We start from the raw sequence: 26,752 nt of genomic DNA on the forward strand, positions 1-26,752 counted from the left end.
GCAGGAGGGAGATGTAATCCGATTTGCATTGAACAAGATCCCGCTGGCTGCCATGTGGGGAACAGACTGCAGATGGCAAAGGGAGAAGCAGAGACCAGCCGTGAGTCTACTGCACCAGTCCAGGCAGGAGAGACCCAACGGTCTAGACCTGGTAGAATCAAAGCAGGGAGGAGAAGTGGTCGGGTGTGGGGTTTGTCTGAAGGCGGAGGAGGTGACTGGCGTTACTAACAGACTGGATGTGAGGTGTGAGATAAGTCAGGGATGAGTCCGCGTTTGGGGGCAGCCGGGAGCACAGGGCTGTCAGCAACTGCCAGGGGGAGCACTTCGTGGGGAGCAGATGCAGGGCGGGGAGGGATCAGAGCCCTGCTCTTAGCAGAGCTGAGTTTGAGATGCCTGTTGGACCGCCACAGGAAGGGGCCAAGGAATCAGCTGGGCTTTGCTGGTGCCCATTTTGGAGATGAGAAAGCCGAAGCCAGGGCTGTTGAGTCACCTGGCCACAGTCACAGAGCTGGCAAGCTGGGCAGCCGGGCCTTGAAATGAAGTCTGTCTGCCTCCCGGCCCTGGAGCCCAACCCAGACCCTGGGCTCTGTGGCTGTTCTCGCCGAATCCTCCCTGCAGCTCTGTGTGAGGGGGCGGGTGGGTCATGGGTTAGCGGCACCTTCGTTTTCGAGATGGGCCCCCCCCCCCCCGGGGACGTAGGGAGGCTGAAGGGACCTGCCCACAGTTGAGGAGCAGTCGAGCGCACAGCCTTCCCACAGGTGTGCCAAGTGAACCCAGCAAAACGATCCCTCCACTGTAGTCCCGAGGCGCAGAGCAGGCTAAAGCCTCTGAGAAGTCCTGCAGCCCGGACCTTGCCTTCTCTGTGTTTCGCGCAGGGTCCCGTGGAGCCTGGCTCTCGGGGATCGCCTAGAGCTTTGGGAGACATGAAGCAGTGACTGGGAGCAAAACCTCAGTGCCCTCCTTTTTAAAATGGGGGCACGAATGCTCACCTGGCTGGGGTTATCACGCGGGCATGTGCATTCTGAATGAGCACTCAGCGCGGAGCCCTCGAAAGCGCAGTGGGCCAATGCGCGTTAAGGGAAGGCACAAATGAACAAACAGATGAGTGGAAAACAAAAGGATTGGTGGGCGAAGGGATGGACAGATGCAGGAATTAGCAAAAGGCGTGGAGGAGTGCACGGGGGAGTAACCAACCCCCACCCGGATCGCTGTCTGGACCAGTGAATGCGCTCATGCATCCGGCAGATATCTGCCAAGTACCTACAGCAGGGAGTAAAACCGAGTCCCTGCCTTGGTGACATTCTAGCGAGAGGAGACAGAAGACAAGATAAATAGGTAAAATATAACTTACGCCAGATGGAGAAAGCCAAGCGGGGATGGAGAGAGAGAGAAGGAAGGATGTGGAGGGGTGGCACATTTTTAAATAGGGTGGCGGTAAATGAGGGGATGACTGAATGCTTGCATTACATTACCAAGAAAAAAAAGTATCAATGAGGAGCATCCGGGATGGCTGCAGGCTTGGGAGAAGGATCTAACGAAAGAAGGAGCGAGTGAACGAGCCCAGGAGGATAGGAGTGCAGGAACTAAGGCATGAATGAATGGAGGAGCCAATGGAAGAATGATGGAGAGGAATTAGCGCTGGCATTCGAGCGCCGATGAGGGGGATGGGTGAAGGCAGTCTGGGATGGGTGAGCTCGCGGAGGCCGGGGGGGGGGGGGGGGGGGGGGGGCCGGCACGCCCCCCACTGGCCCGAACAGTCCCCACCCCACCCCCACCACGCCCTGGCCCTTCCCGTCCCCGGGGCAGCGGGGGTGCCTGCCCGTCCCGTCCCGTCGCGCCCGCCCGGCCCGGCCCTCCCCCCCCCGCTGTTCCGCCCCCGGGGTGGGGGTGGGGGTGGGGGTGGGGGGAGGGCCCCCCCCCCCCCCGCTCTGACCGCCCCTCCCCCTTGTGAGCGCAGGCACCATGCGGCCGGTGCGGCGCAACTTCTACGACCCGTCGTCCGCGCCGGGCAAGGGCATCGTGTGGGAGTGGGAGAACGACGGCGGCGCGTGGACGGCCTACGACATGGACATCTGCATCACCATCCAGAACGCCTACGAGAAGCAGCACCCGTGGCTCGACCTCTCGTCGCTCGGCTTCTGCTACCTCATCTACTTCAACAGCATGTCGCAGATGAACCGCCAGACGCGCCGGCGCCGCCGCCTGCGCCGCCGCCTGGACCTGGCCTACCCGCTCACCGTGGGCTCCATCCCCAAGTCGCAGTCGTGGCCCGTGGGCGCCAGCTCGGGCCAGCCCTGCTCGTGCCAGCAGTGCCTGCTGGTCAACAGCACGCGCGCCGCCTCCAACGCCATCCTGGCCTCGCAGCGCCGCAAGGCGCCCCCCGCGGCCCCGCCGCCGCCGCCGCCGCCGCCGCCGCCTCCCGGAGGGCCGCCCGGCGCGCTCGCCGTGCGCCCCAGCGCCACCTTCGCGGGCGCCGCGCTCTGGGCCGCGCCCGCCGCCGGCCCCGCCGAGCCCGCGCAGCCCCCCGGGGCGTCCCCGCGGAGCCCGAGCGCCCCCGGCGGCGGAGGCGGCGGCGGCGGCGGCGGCGGCGGCGCGCCCACCCCGGGGCAGAACAACCTCAACCGGCCCGGGCCCCAGCGCGCCACCGGCGTGAGCGCACGCGCCTCCATCCCGCCCGGGTAAGACGGGCCCCGGGCGCAGGGTGGCTGCCCTCCGGGGCTACGAGCGCACGGTCACAGTCCTTAGAACAGTCGTAAGCGATTTCTAGCGTCTAGTGAATAATTCGCTTGGTGCCAGGCAGTGATTAAAGCACCTTAGCGCGTTCCCGCTGGTGTACGTCCACGCGCAGGGGCGCTACGTACGAGGTAGGTACCGCCCTCAGCCCCGATTCGCAGCCGAGGGAACCGAAGCGCAGGGAGGACTCGTAACAACTCTGGTTGTAACCAGAATTTTCTTGCGACGGGATGGAATGGAAGGGGATAGGATAGGATAGGATAACTCGTAACAGTTCACGAGCCCTGGGGCTGCAGCAGCAAGAGCGGTGTGCGTTCCTTGTGCCTCGCTTGCTAACCTGTCTGCCTCGCCTCGTCTGCTACCCCCAGACAACTCCACCAGGCCCGTGTTGCAGCTGGGGAGGCTGAGGCTGGGAGCGGTCTGCTCCCTTCTGACAGTCCCCCAGCTGGAGAGCGGGGCGTGGAATTCAGAGCCGGAGGATTCCAGAGTCTGTGTCGTGTTGTCTTGGAGTTTTTAGAGGGCTTCAGCCCCTCCCCTAGACGAGGCCCCAGCAAGCATTAGCCACTGGCTCAGAATATCTTCCCCATAGGCCGCGCCTGAAATGGCACCGTTAACTTTGGGCGAATGTGGTGTTTCGCAACTCGGGAGAGGCCCAGGTGACCCGGGGCGGTGGCGGCAGGGGGGGTGGCGGATCCGGGAGAAGTCAGGGGCACCAGAGCCAGCCTCTCTGCTCTTGTTTCAGCCAGAGCAACCCTTTTTGGAATCTGCTGGCTTTCCCAGCAGGATTTCACTGAGGAAAGGAACCCCCATCATACCAAATATGGAAACCCTCCGGGGAAGGCAGCCCAGGCCCCCAGACCCAGCGGGTCAGCTCCCGGCCCCGGAGCCCCGTCTCCATCAGCCTGAGAGAGTGGGGATGAGAAGGAAGAGTAAAGACCAGACCAGAAGACCAGGTTGGGGTGTGGGTCGTGGTGCCCCAGACGTGCCAGCTCTGCTTAGACCCCTGTGGGGTGGCCCAGGCAAGACCAGCCAAGGTCGGATCTGGACACGACCTTTGAGGTCACCACATCCAGGCTTCCTTTTTCACCAAGGGAAACTGAGGCCTGGAGAAGGGAAGAGACCCTAAAGCTGTCTGCCTTGTCCGCCTTCTGTCCCTTTGAAAGTGACTGCTCACGTTCAGACCCCCTGTCAGCCACTTGAGTTGTGAGGTCTGGGGCGTGGCCTTCATGGAGATTCAGCCTCCCCATCTGGCAAATGCGAACGGAATCTCCACTGCGTGGGGACACCGTGTACCTGGACACAGCGCCTGCTCATCGCAGTGGTGCGGCAATGGCAGTTAGGACCCTGGTCATCCAGGGAGAGGGTCGGTGCGGGGGCCAGAGGAGCCGAGAATGCCTCCTAATTCTTCAGGCAGACTGCAGCAGGGGCCGCCTGCCTCCCTGCCCCCTCCACTCGGGTCATGCCTCTGGGGGGAGGGCGTGAGCCATGGGGACAGGCAGAGGGGCACCCTGTGCGGCCCCAGCCTCAGGCAGGCCCGGTGCCAACAGGGAGGAGCCCCGAGGAGTTCAAGAAGTCCTCTTGGGGAGGCACTGCAGGAGGGACTCACCCACCAGGGGTCGTGGGACTGGAGCGTTCCTTGTGGCTCTGTTATGAGAAGGGAGGGGCAGGACCAGGAAGGTTCAGGGACCTCTGCAGCAAGAATTTGAGAACCTTCTCTTGGGGGCTGTATTGTCATAACCCAGTAGTGGGTTATGAAATCTAAAGGTTGCAACCAGAATTGTCTTGCGACGGGATGGAATGGAATGGGATAGGATAGGATAGGGTAGGATACAAAGAAAAGAAAAGAAAATAGTGGCACGTGTCCTACACAGTGACCATAAGAACTGGTCCGGGAACCCTGTGCAACTCTCCTACACGTGTTCAGCGGGTTTCCAGGTGAAGTGAACGTCTTAGCTGCTGATGAAATTCGTACCATCCACGGTTCCAGAGCAGGCTGGGAATCACTCAGCTTTGATGGCCCGATATTAATTCTCCAAATATGTACCGAGGGTGTGTGTTCACAGAACTGAGCAAGACACATGGGGCCCAGACTGGTGGGGAGACAGGCATATGCAGCAAGCAAATAAATGAGTAAATGAACACAGTGGCTGGAGAGAGAGGGAAGTGCCGGGGAGATAGTGGGACAGGGCGGTAGGGTGGCGAGGGAACGGGGCGGGGGGGGGGGGGGGGTCAGGGAAGACCCCTCTGAGGAGGGAGCCAGATCCGAGGAAGGCTATTCCAGGTAGAGGGAACAGCATAGGCGATTTCAGCGGGGCTTGGAGAACACGGCACATGCCGGGAAGGGCTGGAGGTGCGAGGGGCCGGTCAGAAGGAGCAGGACATCTCAGGCAGATGCAGGTGCAAAGGAGTGGAGGTATGAATGAATCCAGCAGGTTCTGGAGACCATACGAGGATGGGGGTTTCGTGCTGGAACAGTAGGGGGTGAGATGTTTCCCAAGTGGGGGGGGGGTTACAGAGCCAGGTTGTGGGGGCCTTAGGGGAGCCTGGGCTTGGTGCTGCCTAAGTGGGGAGGAATAGAGTGTGCTTGAGCTCAAGAGGGCTGTGGGGACAAGAAGAATTTCTCCCTGGGGGTGTTGTGCTGATCATTAAACATGTCCTCCGGTCTCCCCAGCCACGTGCCCCCCTCCTCCTCCGCCTGGAACGGTCGTTACCCTCTCTGAGAACAGACATTGGCTGAGAAAGGGGGGGGTGTGTGCGAACTGTCGAGGGGTTTCTCATCTGTCCCCAGCCACACAGACCCTGCCCAGCCAGACAAGCCTGTGTCAAGGCCCCCAGGCCTCCTCTCCGAGGAACCCCAGCTAAAAACACTCTGGCTCCGAGTGGAGTCTGCCTGGGAATGAGGGGGAACGAGGGGCGTGTGAACAGGGGAGCAGAGCCTGGCTCCCCCAGGCTGAGGCCTCCGTTGCCGGGGCAAGAGAGGCCCAGGCATAGCCTACGAGGGGAGAGATGGGGGTCTCTGAGGAGCCAGGCAGCCAGCACCCCCCCAGCCCCGCCCTGGTCCCCCACACCCCAGAGCCCTCACGGCCCTCTGCACGATATGTGTCCGGCTTCCTCTTTGTGAGGACACCAGTCCTTGGTTAGGGTCCAACCTAACATTGTTGGACCTCGTTCTTGTCCCCTCTCCAAGGACCCCGTCTCCAAAGTGTCTGAGGGCCTGGGGGGGGCATCAACATAGATGTTCTAGGAGGACACGGTTCAACTGGTAACAGTGTTTCTGTGCCTCCCTGTGTCTCTGCATCCATCTGTCTGTCTGTCGTTCCTTCTCTCTGCCTTTCTTGTTCCTCTCCGCTCTCTCCTCTGCACCTCCTTCTGTCCCTCAGGACTGAGAGGAACCCAGAGTCTAGTCCTTTCCCGGTTGAGTGACCTTGGGGGCATGGCTTCCCTCCCCTAGCCTCAGTTTTCCCATCTGACAAACGGAGCTAAAAACTGCCACCACTCATGCGTGCTGGCTGGCTCCGGAGGGCCCGTGACATGCAAAGCTTTGAAGTCGCCCACCCCGTAGGATCATTTCACACCCGCATCTCGGCCCTGGGTGGGGAACAGGGCAAGAGGCCCAGAGAGGGGCACCGACTTGCCCAGTGGGGCCAGAGTGTCCCTCTGGCCTGGGTATTTTTCCACTGCCCCTGTGACGGGGCGGGGAGCCAGCTGGCAGCCTGGGCCTGGGGGACACACAGGGGTGGGGACGATCCGCCCTGTCTCCTGAGAGGGCAGCGTCCAGCACTTTGGAACACAGCTGTGGGGCAGACTCAGAGTTTCCACCCCACGTGGTGGAGGGGAGAGGGGACAGCTGCAGGCCTGTTTCCATTTACTGGGCACTTGCTTTGTCCCAGGCCTCATTTCTCGCCTTTGACACACAGGCATTGCCTGTCTTCATGCCCACAGAAACCCAACCTGGCAAGTCCGATTTCCCCCGTTCTTCGGGTGAGGAAACGAGGCTCCAAAAGGCTGACACTCGCTCCGGGTCCCCCAGTCAGGACTGTGATTCAAAATCCCCAGTTGGCCAGGGTATCGGGGTGCCTGACCCCTCCCCGTCTGTCCACCCCAGAATTCCTGCCAGGGCCCCAGAGACCCGGTCCTGATTCCACAGGGTGTCGGGGAACCCCGGGGTTCAGACGGGCCCGGCTCGGCACCTCCTCTCCCTGTGGGACCCCAGGGGGACTCACTGTCCCCTCTGGTCCTCAAGTGTCTGCACCTGTGAAGCGGGGCCGGCAACCCAGGCCGCTGTCCAGCATGAGGCCGGGTGTCAAAGTGCCTGCGTTTTCAAGTCGTCACCGTCTACACCACCCGCCAGTGGTGGGGAGCCGTGCTGCTCCCTTCCATGCCTGTCAGACTTGTACATCACGTCAACCTGAGCTGTGCCACAGAGGTGCCGCCCGAGTGGCATTTTCCTCCCTCTGGTTCTCGGTAAGCCTGAGAACCTCTCCCTGTTTTCTGGCCACCAGTGGCTCCTTCTTTTGCCAATTACATGTGTATTCCCTTTGCTTCCCCTCCTCTTGGGCTATTTGCTGCTTCCTTATTGACTTGCACACGCTCCTTCTGCATGAAGCCGATTAACCCTTTATCCGTCATGTTTTTACCTGTCACAGTTTGCTGTTTCTTTTTACCTTCCTTATACCCTACGTTCATCTGTTTGTTTGTTTTTTTAATGAATTAACCCCTATGTATTGAACAACTCCTGTGTGCCAGGCATTGTTTGGGGCCCTGGGGAGGCAAGGGTGAATAAGGCAGATAATCCCGACCCTCCCGGAACCACAGTCTAGTGACTGGCAAACAATAAACTAAGTAAATAAATTCTAGAACATGGTCCAGGGAGAAGTAACTGCTGCAGAGGAAAAATAGCAGAAGACACATAAGCACGGATGACAGGGATATAATTTTAAAGAAAGAGGTCAGAAGAGGCCTCACTGAGAATGTAACATTTGAGCAAAGACCAAAGGAGGTTAAAAAGCAAGCCACGCGGAGAACTGGGGGAAGAGCATTCCAGACAGAGAAGCAGCTTGTACAAAGGCCCTGAGGCAGGAGCAGGCCCCGTATGTTTGAGGAGGTCAGTGTGGCTAGAGACGCTGCAGAGGGCGAGTGGTGATAGAAGAGGTCAGAGATGAAAATGGGGCCAGTCCTATAGGGCCCTGAGGCCGGGGCGGGGGGGGGGGACACTTTGGCTTTTATTCTGTGTGAAATGGAAGCCAGCAGGCTGTGACTTTGTTGTAACAGGTTTCCTCTGGGGTGACAGGAGACGGTCTGGACGATATACGTGTATTTGGGTGTTTTCCTCCTGTTTTGTTTTTTTTTTACTTGCAGCAGTGACTTTACGTTTTCATTTTGCTTATTTATTTGTTTGTTAGTGTTTATTTCTTTTGAGAGAGAGACAGAATGTAAGCGGGGGAGGGGCAGAGAGCGAGGGAGACACAGAATCCGAAGCAGGGTCAGCCCGGAGCCCCGACGCGGGGCTCGAACTCAGGGACCGTGAGCTCATGACCTGAGCCGAAGTCCGATGCTTACTGAGCCATCCGGGCGCCCCTGTGTTTTCATTTTAAAGAATTCGTATTTCGTTCTCCGGCTCTTTCATAGGCATTACATTTCGGTGCTTCAAAAACACCAAAGGACTGAAAGATACAACATGAAAAGTCTCACCCTCACCGTGTCCCCGTGTCCCCGTTAGGCCTCTGGCCTGCCCACCCTCCCCCCTTTCCTGGCCTCGCTGGTGTGCAGTCTCCGCTCCCTCCCTCCCGGCGGGCGCCTCACCACAAGGTCAAACCCAACACCCCCAAGCCCCAGACCTGAAGCACTTCCTGCCCCGCTCCCTGGGAGGCCAAACCACATACTCCTGTCTGCAAGCGGCAGCCCCAGGCCGTGGGAACCGCCAGCCCTCCCCTCCCCGTCCCCCTCCCCCTGCCTGGGTTCCCCTGACAGAGCACTGCTCTGGGGGCCTGAGGGGACCCGGGGTTTGAAGGAGGGTGGTGCTGAGCCCCCAGGCCCCTGGATAAATCTGGCCCTAAATGGCGGCCACCCCTCATAAGGTCTCTCTAGGGGACTTCTGCACCGTTTTCTCCCCTAGGAGTGGACAGGGGCAGGGATGAGGGGTTCCATTTGACAGAGGGGAAACTGAGGCCCGTAGAAGCTCAGAGGCTTGTCCAGGCAGAAAGGGGAAGTGAGCAAGGCCTCCACACAGCAGCCGTTGATGGCCTGTGGGTTTTGCTGGGCCCATGGGGCCCCCGGAGCTCACTGTGATGTCCTCGATGTCTGAAGCCCTGCAGAGGGGGTGAGAGTGGGGACGTGGCTGGCCCCAGGACTGTGGGCATCAGGGGGTCGGGTGCAGGTGGAGTGGGCCACTGAATGGGGGCAGGCGAGGGGAGCAGGCCCAAGGAACGTGGGCGATCCCCGCGTGCTGCTCAACTTCCCTCTCCCGTGACATGGCACTCTCACTTCTGCCCCCTCGTCACCCACTTGGACCCGAATGACTGAGGCTGGAGCCTCCCAAGGGACTCCAGCACGAGTGCCAGGTGTCCTGAGGGCACCTGAGGCCAGTCATGGGACCTGGAAACCATCATCAGAGAATGTGACGTGCCTGGGGCCTGCCCTGGCCATGGGGGCAGGGGGAGGACAGGAGCCAGATGTGGGCAGAGAGATGGAAACTCGGCAACGCTAAAGGGCGTGTCCATGTGGTTTCCTGCCTCCCGGGGGTCCTGAGCCCCTTTATTCCTGGGACAGGGAGGAGTGGCCAGAGCAAGCAGATGGGTCCACTTGTGCAGCTGATGGAGCCTCCCTGGGCCTGAGCCAGCTCCAGGGCCCCGGTCAAAAACTTCAACCCGCCTGTAGGGCACAGTGGGCTCAGAAAGCCCACTCAACTCCAGATGGCCCCGCAGACCAGCCCGGAGGGGTCGGCCCTGGCCGCTGACTCAGAAATTCCAGGAACTGGTGCCAGGTGCACCACTAACCAGCTGGGTGACCTTAGTGAAGTCACTTCCCCTCTCTTGGCCTCGGTCCCTCAAAACAGATGACAAACAGATTTCATCTCATGCACCATCTCCGCTTGAATGGTAACTAACGTCTTCCTGGAGCACTCCTGAGGAGGAGTCTGGAGTGGCGTTTTGGCTCAGTGGAAGGGAGTGCCGGGATTGATTGGTGATGCCTGCCGTGGGTGCGGAAGTGTAGCACTCACGTCATGCGTTTGCCGCCCCTGTGTCCACCTTGTGTCCGGGGGGACATTTGGTATTAGAACTGCTGTTTCTAAGGGCACCGCCCCCCCCCCCCCCGCCCCACCGAAGGGGCCACAGAGCTAGTAGACCAATTTCTTCCTCTATTCAGTACTTCCTGAGAACCCATGTGCGCGGAGTTTCATCTGCCATCCCAGGGTCACAGGGCTGGTTCAGACACGTTTCTAGAAGCTCACAATCTGGCGGAGGAGGTAGGCGTGGAACCACACAACTAGAAAGCGAGATAGAAAATGTCTGTATCCTTAAAAAAAAGAAAAAAAGGTAAGCATCATCCATGGTCTCTAGGGAATTAAAAGAAGGGGTAGATGGGAATCCACTTGAGGTAGATTAAAAAAAGCCTCCTGAAGAAAGACAGTGGCCTTTGGACCTGTCTTCAAAGGACAGATGTGAATTGGGAATAGACAGTATGGACAGGCAGGAGGAACAGTGTGGCAGAGGTACCCAGGCAGGAAAAGGGCAGGGAACAGTGCGAGGAACAGTGTGAGCAGCTAGGAAAATGTCACATTATCTCCTCCTGTCTTTGAACATCGCCTCCCAGCCAGTGCAGATATGAAGCATCTCTGCTTGTCCTTTCTTGGCAAGGAGGAAAGCCACGTCCTCCATCCCTTGTATCTCAGGCGAATTCTGGTTGCTTCTTTTTTCTTTTCTTTTCTTTTCTTTTCTTTTCTTTTCTTTTCTCTTCTCTTCCCTTCCCTTCCCTTCCCTTTTCTTTTCTTTTTTTTCTTTTTCCTCTTTTCTTCTTTTCTTTTCTCTTTTCTTTTCTTTTTTCTTTTTTCTTTCCTTCCCTTCCCTTTTCTTTTTTTTCTTTTTCCTCTTTTCTTCTTTTCTTTTCTTTTTTCTTCCCTTCCCTTCCCTTTTCTTTTTTTTCTTTTTCCTCTTTTCTTCTTTTCTTTTCTCTTTTCTTTCCTTCCCTTCCCTTCCCTTTTCTTTTCTTTTTTTTCTTTTTGCTCTTTTCTTCTTTTCTTTTCTTTTTTCTTTCCTTCCCTTCCCTTCCCTTTTCTTTTCTTTTTTTTCTTTTTCCTCTTTTCTTCTTTTCTTTTCTCTTTTCTTTTTTCTTTCCTTCCCTTCCCTTTTCTTTTTTTTCTTTTTGCTCTTTTCTTTTCTTCTTTTCTTTTCTTTTTTCTTTCCTTCCCTTCCCTTCCCTTTTCTTTTCTTTTTTTTTATTTTTCCTCTTTTCTTCTTTTCTTTTTTCTTTCCTTCCCTTCCCTTTTCTTTTTTTTTCTTTTTGCTCTTTTCTTCTTTTCTTTTCTTTTTTCTTTCCTTCCTTTCCCTTTTCTTTTTTTTCTTTTTCCTCTTTTCTTCTTTTCTTTCCTCTTTTCTTTTTTCTTTCCTTCCCTTCCCTTTTCTTTTTTTTCTTTTTGCTCTTTTCTTTTCTTCTTTTCTTTTCTTTTTTCTTTCCTTCCCTTCCCTTCCCTTTTCTTTTCTTTTTTTTTATTTTTCCTCTTTTCTTCTTTTCTTTTTTCTTTCCTTCCCTTCCCTTTTCTTTTTTTTTCTTTTTGCTCTTTTCTTCTTTTCTTTTCTTTTTTCTTTCCTTCCTTTCCCTTTTCTTTTTTTTCTTTTTCCTCTTTTCTTCTTTTCTCTTTTCTTTTCTTTTTTCTTTCCTTCCTTTCCCTTTTCTTTTTTTCTTTTTGCTCTTTTCTTTTCTTTTTTCTTTCCTTCCCTTCCCTTCCCTTCCCTTTTCTTTTTCCTCTTTTCTTCTTTTCTTTTCTTTCCTTTTCTTTTCTCTTCTTTTCTTTTCTTTCTCAGACAGAGCCTCCTGCTTAGGCCCCTAAGCCATGGAGAGAGAACTTGGGTTAGTGTGGCATGGCTAAGAGCACAGACCCTGGAGTCTGACAGCCTGGGCTGGAATCCTGGTCCCACCCCTGACAAGTTACTTCACCTCTCTGTGCCTCAGTTTCCCTCTCTCTAGATGGGATGTCACAGACGTTGGGGGATGATTAGATGAGGAAGTGAAGTGTGACAATGATGCCAGGCACATAGTGAGTACCTGGAATTCTTGACCATGGAGAACACCCCCCCCCCCCCGCCCGCCTGTCCGTGGCACATTCAGGAAGACGGTTCCGTGTAATGCCCGGGTTCCCAGGAACCGCGCCAGGGAACCTCTGCACTCGGGCGGGACGCGGAGCATTTCTGGGACTCTGTCGGTTTGCTTGTGCTGTCGTGCAGGGTGCCCACTGAGCACGCTCACTCTAAAAGGAGCGCTGGCAGAGAGCCTCCAGGGGACTGGAGGCCACAGAGGGTGTCTCTCTGGGACGTGGGCTTCCAGGCTCACTTCACCCGTGGGCACAGAACACACAGGGAGGAGGTGCCTGAGCGCGTACACGTGAGTCGTCCGCGCAGGACGTTCCCACAAAATCCAGCCCGCCCTCCTCCCTTCGTGCAACAGGGCTCTATGGAGCATCTGCTATGTGCCGTATACTGGGGTTGAAGTCAGGTGGCCTAGGAAGGTCTCTCTCGTGAGGTGGCATTGCGGCAGGGACCTAGGTGAGCCATTCAGCATCGGGGTGGGGGGGCCTTTGGGCAGACAGCACAGCAAGTGCCAAGGCCTTGACAGAAGCCTCAGACTATGTTAGAGCCACGGCAGATGTGTCCGGGGGAGAGAGATGGAGGGGGTAGGAGACGAGGTCACAGAGGCAGGGAAGGCCTGGTCAGACCAGACTTTATAATCAGGTCATGGTTAGCGCTAAGTCAATCAATCAATAAGGTAATGGCCGAGACAGAGGTTTCTCTGGAGTAAAATGGGAGGGCATGTCTCTGACAAGGTGACATCCGAGCAGAAACCTGTGTCAAGCAAGGGATCAAGGCTTGAGGACATCCAGGGAAGAGCACTCTGGGAGAGAGTGCTCAGCAGGTGCAAAGGCCCTGGGGTGGGAATATGGCCGGCGTGTTCGAGGAACAGCAAGGAGACCAGGGGGGCTGGGGGAGAAGGAGCGGGGGGTGAGCCCAGGGCAAAGGGCTAGGTACCGGCTATCTCACATAGGGCAAAGGGGTCGGATTCTTCTCTGAGCAAGGTAGGAGCCAAACGAGGTTGAGGGCAGAGGAGGAACAGGCCTTGAGGCAGAGGTAGGTGCGACAGCAGGGAAACCAGCGTGGCAGCGGGACCCTTCTCCACACTGGGGTGGCCAGGCCTGGCTCCTGGTCAGAGCAGATCTCAAGGGGGTGCTGACGGCTTCCTCCTACCCTTTGCCAGGCTGGGCCCCGAGAGGGTGGAGCGCAGCGTGCGGGCCGACCCCCCTTCCGGGAGGCCTGCGGGCAGCAGACTCTTGTCCAGGACAGAAGGATGTTCTTGCTGACTGGGAGGAAACAGCGCATCCCACATCAAAAGGAGGCCCCGGGTGGCTCCCACGCTCGGGCATCGTGGGAACCCTGCTACCCTGGGTTCTCTCAGGGGGGCCTGCACATCAAGAGAGGCTGGGGGCTGCCTTGAGACTGTTCCCCAGCTCTTGATGAGTAAATAAAAAAACAGCCCCCCCCCCCCCCCCCGTCACAGCCTACTCACAACCTTCTTCTTGGGAACAAGTCTCATTTTTGTAAATCGAGCCCTGTGGTTTTTAAGGGGTGTCAGGAATTGTAGGGCAGCTGAGATTTTTAAAACCTTCCCTTTCTGAGCACTCCCCCACCCCCCCGCTCCCTAACTCCCAGGCCAAAGACTCAGCAAGACCAGGGGCATGAGCTGGACCAGACATTGGGCGTGAGGTAAACCTCGGGTAGCGAACTGTCCTCACTGATCGGTAGGGGCCGTCCTGACCTGAAGGATTCTGCTCAGCTTGAGAGCATGCAGTGATGGATTAGTGATGTCTGCTGCAGGTGGGCGATAAGGAGTAGTGCTTTGCACGCTACATATTGTCCGCGCCCCCCGTTTTACGGATAGCCCTGGAGAAAAGGATTTTTTTCCATGAGATGGAAGGGGAAGGAAGGAGGTCGGGGAGACCTAAATATATCGAGGACCTTAACAGAGTGTCTACACTAGAACTCTTTTGAAGGACAGGGCAGGGAAGAGAAGAAGCTTGAGGTACGTGCCTCTTTGCTTTCCTGGAAGAGTATGGGGAGGTGTAAGATTAGGTGATACCCTTTAGGCAGGTCCTGGAGGATTATGACAGACCCCGAGAGGGTCGGATGGAAACTCAGCCCCATCTCTGGGCTCCCAGCAGGCTGCTAGAAGGAGAAAGTCGTCCTCCACTCACAGCCCTGCCCCCAAACTACGAGCTTTGCGTGTTTCACCTCACTGGACCCTCACAAGGCTTTATGCCCATTACAGGTGGGGAAACGGAGGCACAGCACCTTTCCCCACACACACCTCGATTGGCCAGGCGCTGGGGGTCCCGCGGTGCCCGCCTACCAGTAGCACCCGTGCAGGAGCGGTGTTCGGTGGCCTTGGGTCACCATAGTGTTCAAGGACCCTGACATCTGCTCCCCATGCCCGTGTTCCCTAGCGTGTGGATGTGTCCGCGTGCTTGTGTGTCTGCGTGGAGGTGTGTGTGTGCATGCCTCTGGGGTGGTCTGTGTGTGTGTGTGTGTGTGCGTTTCTGGATCCACTGCGGGTGCACCCAAGCCTGCCAAGCATACCATTTGCTAAAAGATGCTTCCCAGCCAGCTCCCTAGTATCCTCTGTGCCTGCCAGGGGCAGGTGACCAGGCAGCCCCGGCCAGGCTCAGACCTGAGCAGCCAGGCAGAGGGGGTTGTCGCAGCAATTTCCCAGCTGTCGCGGCCCCCGTCCCTTCCTGGCACACCCCCCCCAGGCCCCTCTGGCGTCCCTGCCTTTGAGAACACTCCTGTCCATCAAGACATCCATCCAGCGTTTTGTGCCCGTCGACAGCAAGACAGTAGTTCACCTGCGTGTCCAAGCACTGAAGTCACGAAGACGCAGGCAGGCACACTGTCCAGGTCACCGTGGATCTTCTCAGTCAGCCCTCCCAACAGCCCTGGGGGTGAGGTATCGTTATCCCCATTTTACAGGTAGGGAGACCAGGGGCCACAGAGGTTAAGTGACTCGCCCAGGCTCGTCACTGCAACACTTGCACGGCTTCCTCTCCCAGGTGAAGAGAAGACACTCCGTGACTCAGTGGGCCGAGGTGCGGGGAGGTGGAACTCTTCAGCCAGGCCTGCACGTCAACGGGGCGATGATGGTGGTTAACGCCATTAGAGTCTTTATTAGGTGCCAGGAATTCTGCTGGACCCTTGACAGGCAGAATGTCATTGACTCCTCAGGGCAAACACGAGGTGCTGCTTTATAGATGGGAAACGGGCTTATGAGAGGTGCCTGATGGGCTGCGTGTCACCCAGACGGTTAGTGCTTATTAAGCTGAGATATGAGAGCAGCTCTGGCTGATTTCAAAAGCCAGAGAGCTCTTTGGTGGGGGAAGGCGAAGAGGGGAGGCAGGCTATGTTTTCTTGGGGCCTTTTCATCTGAGGAGGGGACAGTGCCTTAGTTACAGGAACTGCCATCAGTAGATCTTCGAGAGGGGGGACGAAAGTGTTCCGTGTGAAATGTCTTTGGAAAACCTGGATTCATCTTTGCTAATCATAGTTCCTTATGCAGGACTTATCAGAGCCTTTAAGATGCTCATATATGTTGTGAATTTCCAAGGAGGCAGTGAAGTGTTTCATAACTCATTTGCTCCCTGAATCCTTCTTTCCCAGAACCTTTTATAGGCACTAGTGCTCCATATAAGAAACTTGGAGAAATGCTAGAATGGCTACATCACTAGGAGTTGGGTTTCAGGCACAGCGGCCAGTGGGAGGGAACTGTTGGCCCCCAAGCTCTCACAAGGGAGTAGGGAAGAGTCAGTACTCATTCCACTGTAACTGGGGCAGCGGTCCCAATGACACCCCACCCCGTAAGAGAAGGATGTCTATGTCCCTGGCGGTCATATTCTAAATGACACAGAGGTGCAGGTATGTCCAGAAGCCAAACCAGAGCCCTCGGATCTTCCGGTGTGTGGGGCTGAAGTCCAGCTGCGGCCTCTTTTCTCCCCTCAGGGTCCCCGCGCTCCCGGTGAAGAACTTGAATGGTACGGGGCCCGTCCATCCGGCCCTGGCAGGTGAGATCCAGCCCCGGTGGGGCAGAAGGGCGGGGCCCACGAGGAGGCAGCCCCACCTGTCTGCCCTGTGGCCACGCCCCTTGGCGAGGCTGGTGGGCGGGGCCCAGAGGAAACGCCCCCTACCGTTGGACCGCGACGCCGGGGTAGGCGGGGCCCGCAGAAGGCGCTCCACTCGGCTTCCAGCTGGGGTGGGGCCCAGGGCCACCCCGCCCGCCCACCCGGGGGCCCCCACGTTCGGGGGAGGGGCAGATGGGCGGGGCCTGGGGGAAGGCCTGCGGCCTCCTCCCGCCGGCGGGAGGGCTGGGTGGGCGGGGCCGGGAGAGCGCTCCGCCCCCTGACCGTCCCCGGCCGCGTCCCCAGGGATGACCGGGATCCTGCTGTGTGCCGCCGGCCTGCCCGTGTGCCTGACGCGGGCCCCCAAGCCCATCCTGCACCCGCCGCCCGTGAGCAAGAGCGACGTCAAGCCCGTGCCCGGCGTGCCCGGGGTGTGCCGCAAGACCAAGAAGAAGCACCTCAAGAAGAGTACGCCTTCCGCGCCGACCCTGGCCCCACTAACTAACCCTTGACCCTGACCCCTCAACTCCCATCTGTTCTTAGGACTTAGGCCTCCACCTCCGTCTCCTGATCTCCGCTCCCTTGCCCCTGACCCCCTCCGCCGCCAACTCTGATTACATCAGCCGCTGGCATGTGACTCCTGCCAACCCCTCTGTGCACCCCCCCCCCCAGCCAAGCCCTCAGGGCGGAGACCCTGGGCACCCTCCAGCCCACCCGCTGTGTCCTTGCAGGTAAGAACCCCGAGGATGTGGTTCGAAGGTACATGCAGAAGGTGAAGAACCCGCCCGATGAGGTGAGCCCCCAGCGGAGGGTACTGGCCTGGGCAGACCGAGGGCCCAGCCCCTGAGCTCCCTTCTCCTCCCGTGGCCCCGTGTGTTACAGTCTGTCCCCCCCAGTTCGGGCTTGGCCTTCTCCCTTTTTCACAGTGTCTTCTGATGGACAGAAACGCTTAGGTTTAATAGAATCACATTCACCGATCTTTGGATGGTTGACGGCTTTCGAATCTTATTTGCACCCATATTTTCCACCCAACGTTCTAAGTTTTGCCTTCATCCCCCCTGGAGAGGGGTGGGGGGGTCATCTCTACCTCTGCCGTGTGCCGCCAGTGTATGGGGGTGTCCTCTCTCTCTCCCTCCCTTTGACAAGGGGGCACCGGAGAGGGGGCCGTCCGCCACCCTTGGTGGCCTGGGGCCTGGCTCCCGCCAAGGGGCAGCGCTGGCCCGAGGGTGTCGTGCCCGGGGCCCGTCGTCAGTGTCCCCTCTGCGCCCCCTCCGTCAGGACTGCACCATCTGCATGGAGCGGCTGGTCACAGCATCCGGCTACGAAGGCGTGCTTCGGCACAAGGGCGTGCGACCCGAGCTCGTGGGCCGCCTGGGCCGCTGCGGCCACATGTACCACCTGCTGTGCCTCGTGGCCATGTACTCCAATGGCAACAAGGTGGGCGGCGTGGGGGCAGGGGGCGGGGCCGGGACGCCGCGGGGTGGGGCCTCACCGCCGGCCTCCCCTGCCCCAGGACGGCAGCCTGCAGTGCCCCACGTGCAAGGCCATCTACGGAGAGAAGACGGGCACCCAGCCGCCTGGGAAGATGCGGTTCCACCTCATCCCGCACTCGCTGCCCGGCTTCGCCGACACCCAGACCATCCGCATCGTCTACGACATCCCCACAGGCATCCAGGTGAGGCCCCCGTGCCCCTGCCCCCCCCCCCCCGGAACCCTGCACAGGTCCCCCACACCTGTCCGTGGCTCAAGCCTCTGCTGCCCGCCCCCCACAGGGCCCTGAGCACCCCAACCCAGGCAAGAAGTTCACCGCAAGAGGCTTCCCGCGTCACTGCTATCTGCCCAACAACGAGAAGGGCCGGAAGGTGGGTGCTGTGAGGGTGCGGGGGTGTGGGAGCAGGCCGGGGACCCCCCTCACCCCCAGTCCCTGTTTCCTGCCCTCACCGACACTGACCGTCACCTCCTAGTGCGTGTCCAGCCCCGCCAGGTGGCTTCACACACCTGGGCTCGTTTCCAGCTTGAGGAGGTCAAGGTCTTGACCCCATTTTACAGATAAAGAAACTTAGCCTCAGAGAGGGCAAGTGACTTGCCCAAGATCACACAGCTGGTACACTACGGATCGTCTGCCTCCCTTGTTTTTCAAGAGAAGCAAGAAATTCTGATTTTCACGTGAAATCCCCAGGCCTTTGAATATTGCCAAAGAAGTCACAAGATGGCTGTGTAGTCAACCGAACACAGCCGAGGGCCTTCAGTTGGAGACCCAGATGAAACGGGCAGATAGCCTGGAAAGAGCTCTCACTGCAGGCGGGAGGGGAGGGGGGTCCCTCTAGGGAGGGAAGCGGCCAGGCTGGGCGCCCGCGGGCATGCCGCAGGGCTTAGCAGGTAGTGAGAGGGCCGCAGCTCGGCCAAGGAAGGAGGGGGGCTGGGCGGGAGGGGCTCCAGCCACAGGGGCGGGGCTGCCCGCGCCCTCCGCTCAGCCCCCCCTCCTGTCCCCACTCCTGTCCCCCAGGTGTTGAGGCTGCTCATCACCGCCTGGGAGCGGAGACTCATCTTCACCATCGGCACGTCCAACACCACAGGCGAGTCGGACACCGTGGTGTGGAACGAGATCCACCACAAGACCGAGTTTGGATCCAACCTCACGGGCCACGGCTACCCGGACGCTAGCTACCTAGACAATGTGCTGGCCGAGCTCACAGCCCAGGGCGTGTCCGAGGCTGCAGCCAAGGCCTGAGGCCCGGGGGCGGCCCACCTTCCCTCCTGCTTTGCCCCTGGTCCGGCACTTGCCTCCCTCTGCCAGGCGCGTCCTGGTGGCCCGGGTTCAGGAGCCCGCGGAAGGAGCCAAAAGCATCCTGGGGGTTTGGCTGATGGCGGTTGGAATGATGGGAGGAGGATGGCAGGCCAGCCGGCTCCGACCCGTAGCTCCCTGAGAGGGTGGCGGAGAGAACACCGGAACCACAGTAACCTCCCTACGGAAAAGACAGAGCCCCACCCCCTCGCGCAAACACACGTGTCCTGTTGAACACACGCACGCGCACCCACGTGCCTCTACTTACCCCCGGGCTGGGGGGAAAGAGACGGAAGACCCCTGTGATCCTCCACGTGGACTCCCACCCGCGTCTCGATTCAGCTCAAGCGCCTGGGGGAAAGGGGCCCCCCTCTGCCACCCACTGATGGGCACTTGTGGGCCCAGGGGTAGAACCCGAAGTTAGTCAGCAGTTTTGCAAAGGGGCAGAGGCCAGAGAGAGGGGGGACTAGAGGGACCTTGTTTTGTGCTTGTGTCTCTTCATCCTTCTGGGACTCTCGCCTCCTTCTTCTCCCCTCCCGTCCCCAGGCCTTATGTCTGTCCCAGATAAAGGCACTGTTTCTCCTTTCCTCCCCATCCTGTCCTCTCCGCCAAATCGCTCCCAACGCCGAGATCCAAAGGCTGGATGAGGCCGAGCTTAGGCCAGCGGGTCTAAAAAAGCAGACCGGACAGCAAAGAGTCCATTTCCCTTTCTTGGGAGTGGGCAGTGGGGTGGCTGATGGTCTTGGCCAACCAGGGGCCTGTTGCCCAGGCAACTCACCAGCTCCGCCTCTGTTGATTGGCTGCCACGGTGGAAGTCAGCCAAGATTTAAAGGGACGCCAGCGACTGCTCTTTTGAAAACCTACCAGTCCCACTGTGGGTGGAGAAATAAATGGTCTTTCTCCTCCTCACTCAGTTTTCTTTCCTGCCGAGACGGGGGCTGGGTGGGTGGCTCTGTTCCTGGGGGGGGGGGGGCCTCTGGCCCACCCTCCCGGGGAGCTTGCAACAGAACGATGACCCCAGGACCATTGCCTCTCTCAGTCTTGGGCAGCTGGGGTTGGAGGGGCTCCATAATTCTCTTGTCCCCGGGTACGCAGCGGGTGTGAAGGTGGCCGAGGCAGAGGGTACCCAAGAGGACAGGGCTGAACGTGCTCTTCTCGAGCAGAGCCCAAGGCAATGCCCACAGCAGCTGCCTGGTACAATACTAGGAATGAGGGACTTGGGCTGGGGGGCTGAGAGCCTCGGAGAAAACACGGAGGAGCTGGGCGACATCGTGATCGGCTCCTGCTGCGGCTCCAGGCGACACCTGCTGGCCACTCTCGGGATAGCGCTGCATCTTTCCTGGTCCCCCTTATCCCTACATACATACTTTGGTTTCTGTCCCACCCTCTAGTCACACAAAACCAGAAAGGAGTCCTTGGAAGCCTTTCCGGTTTTCCCAGAGTGGGTGTTCTCATTTTACCCTGCGTGATTCATTCTCAAAATCTCACTTCAAACCCTACTATGCAAAATCTCCCGGCCCCATGATCTTCCAATCTTGTGTTCATCCGTATCACCTGGGAAACTTGTTAAAAATCCTGCTCCCTGCTCCCACACTCCCTCAGATCCTCATTCAGCAGATGCTGGTGGGGTCCAAGCAGCTGCATCGCTAGCAGACAACCTAGGGGCTGAGCTTTGGACCACAGTCTGAGAAACCCCTCCCTGGCTCCCGAGCCACCTCCGTGGAACCCAGTTTGACAGCCACACATCTAGACACTCCCTCCTTATTTTATACAGCATGAACTGAGGCTCAAAGAGGGGACAAGAGCCTAGCCCAAGGTATCCCAGGCTCCAGGGGTCTGAGTCTGGCGCACTGGGCTCCCAGCCCCCATTATTCCTAAGGGAACCCGATTCCGGAAGCTTGCGGTTAGGACTCTCGGCCAAGGCAGGGCTCAGGAGGGTCCGTGAGGTGACGCAGATCGGCAGACGTGAAAACAGGAAGGGCTGAGCCTCTTTCGTGCCTGTCTGGGCAACAAGGCCACGTGGGCATCAGGGATTCATGTACGGCTGTATGCAGCAGCTCGGGGCCACGGCCTTGTCGGTGTGAGCGGAGGCCGGTCCGGTTTAGCAGAGACTTTCAGCTGAACCGGATGAGTCAGGCTCCTTCTCTCCCGTCCACTCCCAGCTGCCTCAGCCCAGAGACTGAGACTCATTCAGTACAAGGCCAGCCCCCTGCCAGAGGGCTTCCGTGCCTGGGGTTCTGGACTCGGGGCACAGAGACTGGGAGGTCTCCAGAAGCGTCCGCGCCGCGGCATCGACGAGGTACAGGGCAGCCGAGAGGGGCCGGGGTGCCCTGAGAGGGGCCCGATGGCTCCTTCCTCCTCCTTCCAGGCTGGCTCTGGCATCTCCTCAGTGCCCCAGGGGACCCAGGGCCGCTCTCTGCTGCTCCCGCTGCTGGAGCTCCTCGTGGGCTCTGTCCAGATCTGCCAGCACCTCCAGAAGGCGGCCAGCTGCCTCTCTCTGCCGGGCCAGGGCTTCAGGACAGGCCCCTGGGAGGGAGACAAGGGGCCACGGGGGCTCAGCCGGGCCAGGGCAGGCTCCCGGAGCCCAGTCCCCGTGGCTTTTCAGGCTCCAGACCGGCCTTGTGCCCCCAAGAACCCACACACTCACCCTCCCCACTCACCGCACCTGCTGGTGGACCGGCAAAGGGGGAGTCGGCGGGGGTGGGGGGAGGAAATAGGGGCGTGCTTGACAAGTTGTAGGAGGCAGCCGAGAAGGCAAAGAAAAGGGAGCCCCTTGACCCCTTACCTTCCTTGGCCCCCGAGGCCCTCACTGTATCTGCCTCCGGGCTTGTATCTATGTTGAAATCCTCCTGGAATTTCATCCTGGAAGTTGCAAGAGAGAAAAGACAAGGTTGGTCCCCGATCCCCAATGTCGTTCTCTACCCCAGAGGTTCTCTGCTGGTTGCAGGGGGCGTTAAGGATTCCCGGTCGTCACCACCACCGCGACCATTGTCGTCATCACAGCAAAGACAGAGTGCAGACACTACTATCAGCCCTTCCCGTGTATTAACTCACCTCACGATCCCAACAAATGTATCTGAGGTAGGTACTTACTATTGGGTCCATTATACAGTCCACTGAGACACAGAGAGGTCAAGCACTCGCCTAAGGCTGCACAGCATAGTAACTGTTACCATTTACCGAAAGCTAACTGCGACCAGGCATCGACAAAAAGACTTCACCTGTATTAGCTCATTTGACCCTCGGGACAAGTCCAAGAGGCAGGCGCTGTGACTGTCCCTATCTCCCAGATGAAAAGACACAAGTACAGAGAGGGTAAGCCACGGGCGCGGGATCACACAGCCAGTAAGCGACTGGCTCAGACTTCGAACCCAGGTCAGGCCAGCTTCAGAACCCGCTCTCTAAGGACTTGGAGCAGATCTCTGCCACTGACCGGTGGTGATGCCACCCAGGGGGGAATAGGAGCACATCCACGGTCTGTGCCCGTGTCCCAGGAGCCCGGGATGGTAAAAGATCCGGGACCCACTTCTGCACTAGGGCCAGCCTGAGGACGCCTCCCCGCCTCACCTGGGGCCCGCACGCCCTGCCCGGCCAGGAAGTCAGCTGATGCACAGGGAAAGAATGAATAAATGAGCCGGGGAGGCCGTGGGAGGGTTGGGGGGCGGGGGGGGGGGGGGGGGGGGCGCGGAGCTGGCCTGGCTGGTCACCGCGGGGGAAGCGGAATGGGTGGGGGCGCCCACCTGAGCTGGTCCCGCCCCAGGAGCAGCTGCCGGTACACCATCTGGATCTCAGCGTCGGGATCCAGCGGGTCACTCCAGTCCCCCAGGGTGACGGCCGAGTGCGTGCGGCTGCAGCCGGCAGCTGAGGGGAACACGGTGCCGTCAGCACTGCCTCCCGCCGCCCCTCCGGGAGCCCCCGGGGCAGAGGGTCGCCAGGCCCAGACCCTTCTGCGTCTAAAATCACTCTTCCCGCCTCCTACTTCCTTCAAGCCCCGCTGCCTCCCCCCCCCCGCCCCCCCCCCACCGCCCTGGCTCAGCAGAGCAGGAGCGTCCCCTCCCTCCAGCCTCCTCCCACAGGCCCTTCTCGACCCTTCAGCCCTCCCCGCGCCCCCTCCAGGCCTTTGCTCGGGCGCTTTGCTCTGCCTACGACACTTCGTGACCCCATCCCAGTCTCTCACTGCTTATCGCCTACTCTTCTCAGGTCATGTCTCAACAGCACCTCCTCCAGGAAGCCCTCCTTGATCTCCAACCCTGCGGCCGGCTCAGAGGCAGTCTCTGGAGCCCCAAAAGCCTAATTTTGGTACTTATAAGACCGTGGGACACTTGTCTGGTTATCCACCGGTCTTCATTGAGAGCGAGCCTTGACCACCGGATGCTGGGCCCATAGAAGGTGCTTTACAAAATCTCTCACACGCAATGCGCCCTAGGTGCCGGTCGGCGTTCTGAGTGCTGAGAACACACACTTAGTCCGCACAACAACCCTAGGAGGCAGCCACTGTTCCCCGCTTGAGGAGAGCGAGGCGCACAGAAAGGTTAAGTAACCCGCCGTAGGGGGGTGTGGGCGGGGCACCCGCTGATTGACGGCTGGGGAGGGCGGAACCTGAGCCCGCCCCGCCCCCTCACCTGAGCGCTCGGCCTGCAGGCAGCAGGTCCAGCGCGAGCTGCGAAAGGCACCCGGGTGGCAGGCGGCCAGCTTGTCCGGGTTGGGGGCGCTGGCCTTGCGCAGGGCCGACAGCCACTGGTTGAGCTCGTTCACATTCTGCAGGGAGTCGGGGTGGGGGGGGCGGTCAGGGGTGGAGGGGGCCCCAAGGGACGCCCTCCGTCCCCATCCTTGCGGTGCCTCACCTTGCACTGGAGGTAGGTGGTCCGCAGTGCCCCGGCGCCGTCCTGCGCCATCACCTGCATCACGTGCGGCAGCTGAAAGGCGCTCTCGTCCACGCGCTCCACGGCGCGGATGTGCGACACCGGGATGGAGAAGCGCATCTGGGAGACAGGGCTGTGGCTGCAGGGTGGGCCGGGGTGCGGGGGGCCCAGGGGCAGCTTTCCTTTGGGGGCGTGCATCAGGGAATGGGGACGGGGACGGGGGGGGGGGGGGGACACTCAAGCCTGCGTCTCTGTGATCTGCGATCTGTGCGTGTGTGTCCGCGCTCTTGTGCCGCGAGTCCCCCCCCAGCCCTGCCCCATCACTCTCTAGGTAAGCCACCACCTCGCTGGGCATCAGTTCCCATCATCACCAGACGTCAGAGCAACCACCCGCGCAGCAGCTGGGGCGTGCCTCCCGCACTCCAGCCTGTCAACGGCCACCAATGTCTGAGGCTGAGCCTGTGTGCAGATGAGGTCACTTGGCCCTCCCGAGGCCACTCAGCCAGTGGAGGCAGAATTGGGAACCAGGCATTTGAACTCTGGAATCCATGCTTTGCGGACAAAGTAGGAAGGATACGCTTGCGCACCCTCTCCAGCGTTCGCCATCATTTATGGGCGTGGGGACAAGAAACGCGTCCCAGCACCGGCTCCAGCTGGTGCTGGACTTGAACGGCAACCCCGTGAGACCAGGGACGTTGGGCCTTGTGTACTGCTGTACTTCAGTGCCTGGAACGCTGTGTGGTATACAGTAGGCGCTCAGCAAATGTTTGATGAGTGGCTGAGTGAACGAATGTCGGCCCGTGCGTGCCTACACGGCCAGGCACGTGCCTCTGGGCGGGAACATCTCAGGGCGGTTAAGCATGGTCCGTGTCCCGTGCGTGCCCACGTCTGATGGGGAGCGTGTGCGGGTACAGGGCCTGTGCCTGTCCTGGGCCCACGCCGGCCCAAAGGCGTGAGCAGAGCCTGGCCTGAGAGCTTGACTTGCTAAGTCTTTGCCCCGTTCCTGGGCCTCAGTTTCCCCCTGCCTACAAAGAGGCAGCTCTGTGAGGGAGACCCCTCCACTGCGGGCTGGGGCCCCACCTGCCACTCAGGACTCCTGGAGTAGGAGAGAGTCTCCCCGCTGAGCCAGAAGTAACGCTTCTTGAAGGCAAAGCGTGGGGCCAGGCTGGCGGGCTCCTCCTTGCGCTTCAGCAGGTAACCTTCACGAACAATCACCGAGGGGGCCACCAGGGCCCTGGCTGGGCCCCCAGCCTCTGGGAAACGGGGAGGGGGGACAGTGAACCCCTCATATCCTGCCCTGCCAGTGCGCCCAGGAGCAGGAGGCAGGGGGATGAACAGGAGGAGGGGTGTCACTGAAGGTGGGGCGGGGAGCACAAAGTCGACCTGGAGAAGCCCTCCCCTGGAGCCCCACAGACAGTGGGGCAGGCAGCCAGCGGGGGTGGGGGTGGGGGTGGGGGTGGGGTGGGAGGGTGGGGGGCATATCTTATGAAGTCAGTCCAGGGAGGGCCCAGGATCTAGCCGCCTGGGGAGCCCAGACACAAGGACCCTGCTATGTCACAACCAGGGCCCCGCCTTCTGACGCGGTGCACCTGTGTGACTCACACCCAACTGTCTCTTGACGTGGGCCCCACGTCGTGATACAGACTTCACCCCAACTCTTGTGCCGAAACGTGTCCCATGCCCCATTTCACCCCACATCGAGGCCCAAATCCTTCCAGCTGCTTCCGAAGCCACACACAATCCGGCCCCCACCTCTCCTTTGCTCCCCCTCGTTCATTCCTCTACGTTGGCGCCTCACTGTTGCTCTCTGTCCCCCACCTCAGGGCCTTTGCACATGCGGTTCCCAGCCTGGAATACTCTTCCCGGGGATCTTCATGGCTTGCCCTCGGTCTCCCTTCGGCTCTTTGCTCTAATAGTACCCTAGTGGGGCCGCTTCTGGTCATCCTACCTAAAAGTTCACCCTGCCACCCCCCACCCCAACATTTCCCTCCCTCCTTTGTTTTTTCTACTTACTCCCCAACACACTAGGTTATTTGCTAACTCAAATTCTGTGGTCCCCGTGAGAATAAAACTTCCACGAGAGCAGGAATTTCTTGTCTCGTTCACTGCCGTTTCCCCGGCACCTGGAACGGTGTCCAGTAAGCCCTTAATAGATATTTTTTGGTCGCGCGACACCACGTGATGGTATCCACCCACCGCACTGGCCGCGGTGGCCTGGAGGACGGGGCCTGAGCTCTGTTCATCTCTGGGACCCGGCACAGAAGGGGCCAGGGAGTGTTAGCTGACTGACGAGCTGACCCGCAGGTCCACAGTCTCAGTGCCGGGGCCGGCAGGGGTAGAGCAAGGGCGGGTCCCAAGGGCCAAGTAGAGTGACAGGCCAGATGTGGCAGAAACACAGGGACTCACCCTCCCCGTCCACATCCACCAGCCGGTCCAGGAAGTCTCTCACACGTGAGATGCTCTGCAGCAGGAAGGGGTGCAGGGGGGCCATCCACAGTTCCTTGCCCTGGCCCAGCTGCTGGCCCAGGTTTCCGATGCTCTGCACAGCCTGGCACAGAGAAGCAGGGGACGCCAGGGCCAAGGTCACTTCAGGCGGAAGGGCCTTCCGTGGCCCCAGAACGGAGCGCGCAAGTCCTAACTCCCAAATCAGTGCTCAGTGAAAGGAGACTCATAGCAGCACCTGCTTGGAGTCATATCTACCCCTCCCTGGGGACAGATACGCACCCCCAGCACCCATACACTGTTCCCTCCGGAGCTCAGTTCCCCCGCCCAGGACCGCCTGACCCCTCTCATGCACACTCTGGAGCCCATCAGAACCTCAAAATATGGGGCTCCTGGCTCGCTCAGTCAGAAAAGCGTGAGATCAAGCCCTGCATCAGGCTCTGCACGGGGCGTGGAGACTGTTTGAGATTCTCCCTCTCCCTTTCCCTTTGCCCCTCCCCCACTTGTGCTTTCTCCCTCTCTCTCTAAGGACAAAAAAAAAAAGGGCACGACTCTTCATCT

The 26,752-nt window shown here is 59.3% G+C and overlaps 2 protein-coding genes across 8 annotated transcripts in view; one reads left to right on the forward strand and one right to left on the reverse strand.

The window, feature by feature from the left end:
- Window positions 1-19,792, forward strand: part of DTX1 (deltex E3 ubiquitin ligase 1) — a 35,181-nt gene extending 15,389 nt beyond the window's left edge. Inside the window, exons 1-9 of one of the 2 annotated variants that reach the window (XM_060612365.2) lie at window positions 1,261-1,335; window positions 1,958-2,678; window positions 15,987-16,048; window positions 16,409-16,570; window positions 16,834-16,895; window positions 17,381-17,539; window positions 17,616-17,777; window positions 17,875-17,964; window positions 18,609-19,792. In XM_060612365.2, coding sequence (XP_060468348.2) covers window positions 1,963-2,678; window positions 15,987-16,048; window positions 16,409-16,570; window positions 16,834-16,895; window positions 17,381-17,539; window positions 17,616-17,777; window positions 17,875-17,964; window positions 18,609-18,833 — 1,638 coding nt within the window. In that variant the 5' untranslated portion in view covers window positions 1,261-1,335; window positions 1,958-1,962 and the 3' untranslated portion in view covers window positions 18,834-19,792. Of the gene's footprint in view, window positions 1-1,260; window positions 1,336-1,957; window positions 2,679-15,986; window positions 16,049-16,408; window positions 16,571-16,833; window positions 16,896-17,380; window positions 17,540-17,615; window positions 17,778-17,874; window positions 17,965-18,608 lie in introns of those variants that run through there. The other variant, XM_060612364.2, reaches the window with a different exon arrangement.
- An 842-nt stretch (window positions 19,793-20,634) lies between these two features.
- RASAL1 (RAS protein activator like 1) overlaps window positions 20,635-26,752 on the reverse strand; it is a 30,002-nt gene continuing 23,884 nt past the window's right edge. For all 6 annotated transcript variants that reach the window (XM_060612356.3, XM_060612357.3, XM_060612354.3 and 3 more), the window contains 7 exons: window positions 26,156-26,297; window positions 24,830-25,002; window positions 23,732-23,869; window positions 23,510-23,645; window positions 22,628-22,748; window positions 21,673-21,749; window positions 20,635-21,413 (listed from right to left, as the gene is read on the reverse strand). In XM_060612356.3, the coding sequence (XP_060468339.1) occupies window positions 21,274-21,413; window positions 21,673-21,749; window positions 22,628-22,748; window positions 23,510-23,645; window positions 23,732-23,869; window positions 24,830-25,002; window positions 26,156-26,297 (927 nt within the window). In that variant the 3' untranslated portion in view covers window positions 20,635-21,273. The remainder of the gene's footprint in view (window positions 21,414-21,672; window positions 21,750-22,627; window positions 22,749-23,509; window positions 23,646-23,731; window positions 23,870-24,829; window positions 25,003-26,155; window positions 26,298-26,752) is intronic.

Source organism: Panthera onca, chromosome D3, assembly GCF_046562875.1.
Source record: "Panthera onca isolate mPanOnc1 chromosome D3, mPanOnc1 haplotype 2, whole genome shotgun sequence".
Classification (NCBI taxonomy): Eukaryota; Metazoa; Chordata; class Mammalia; order Carnivora; family Felidae; genus Panthera; species Panthera onca.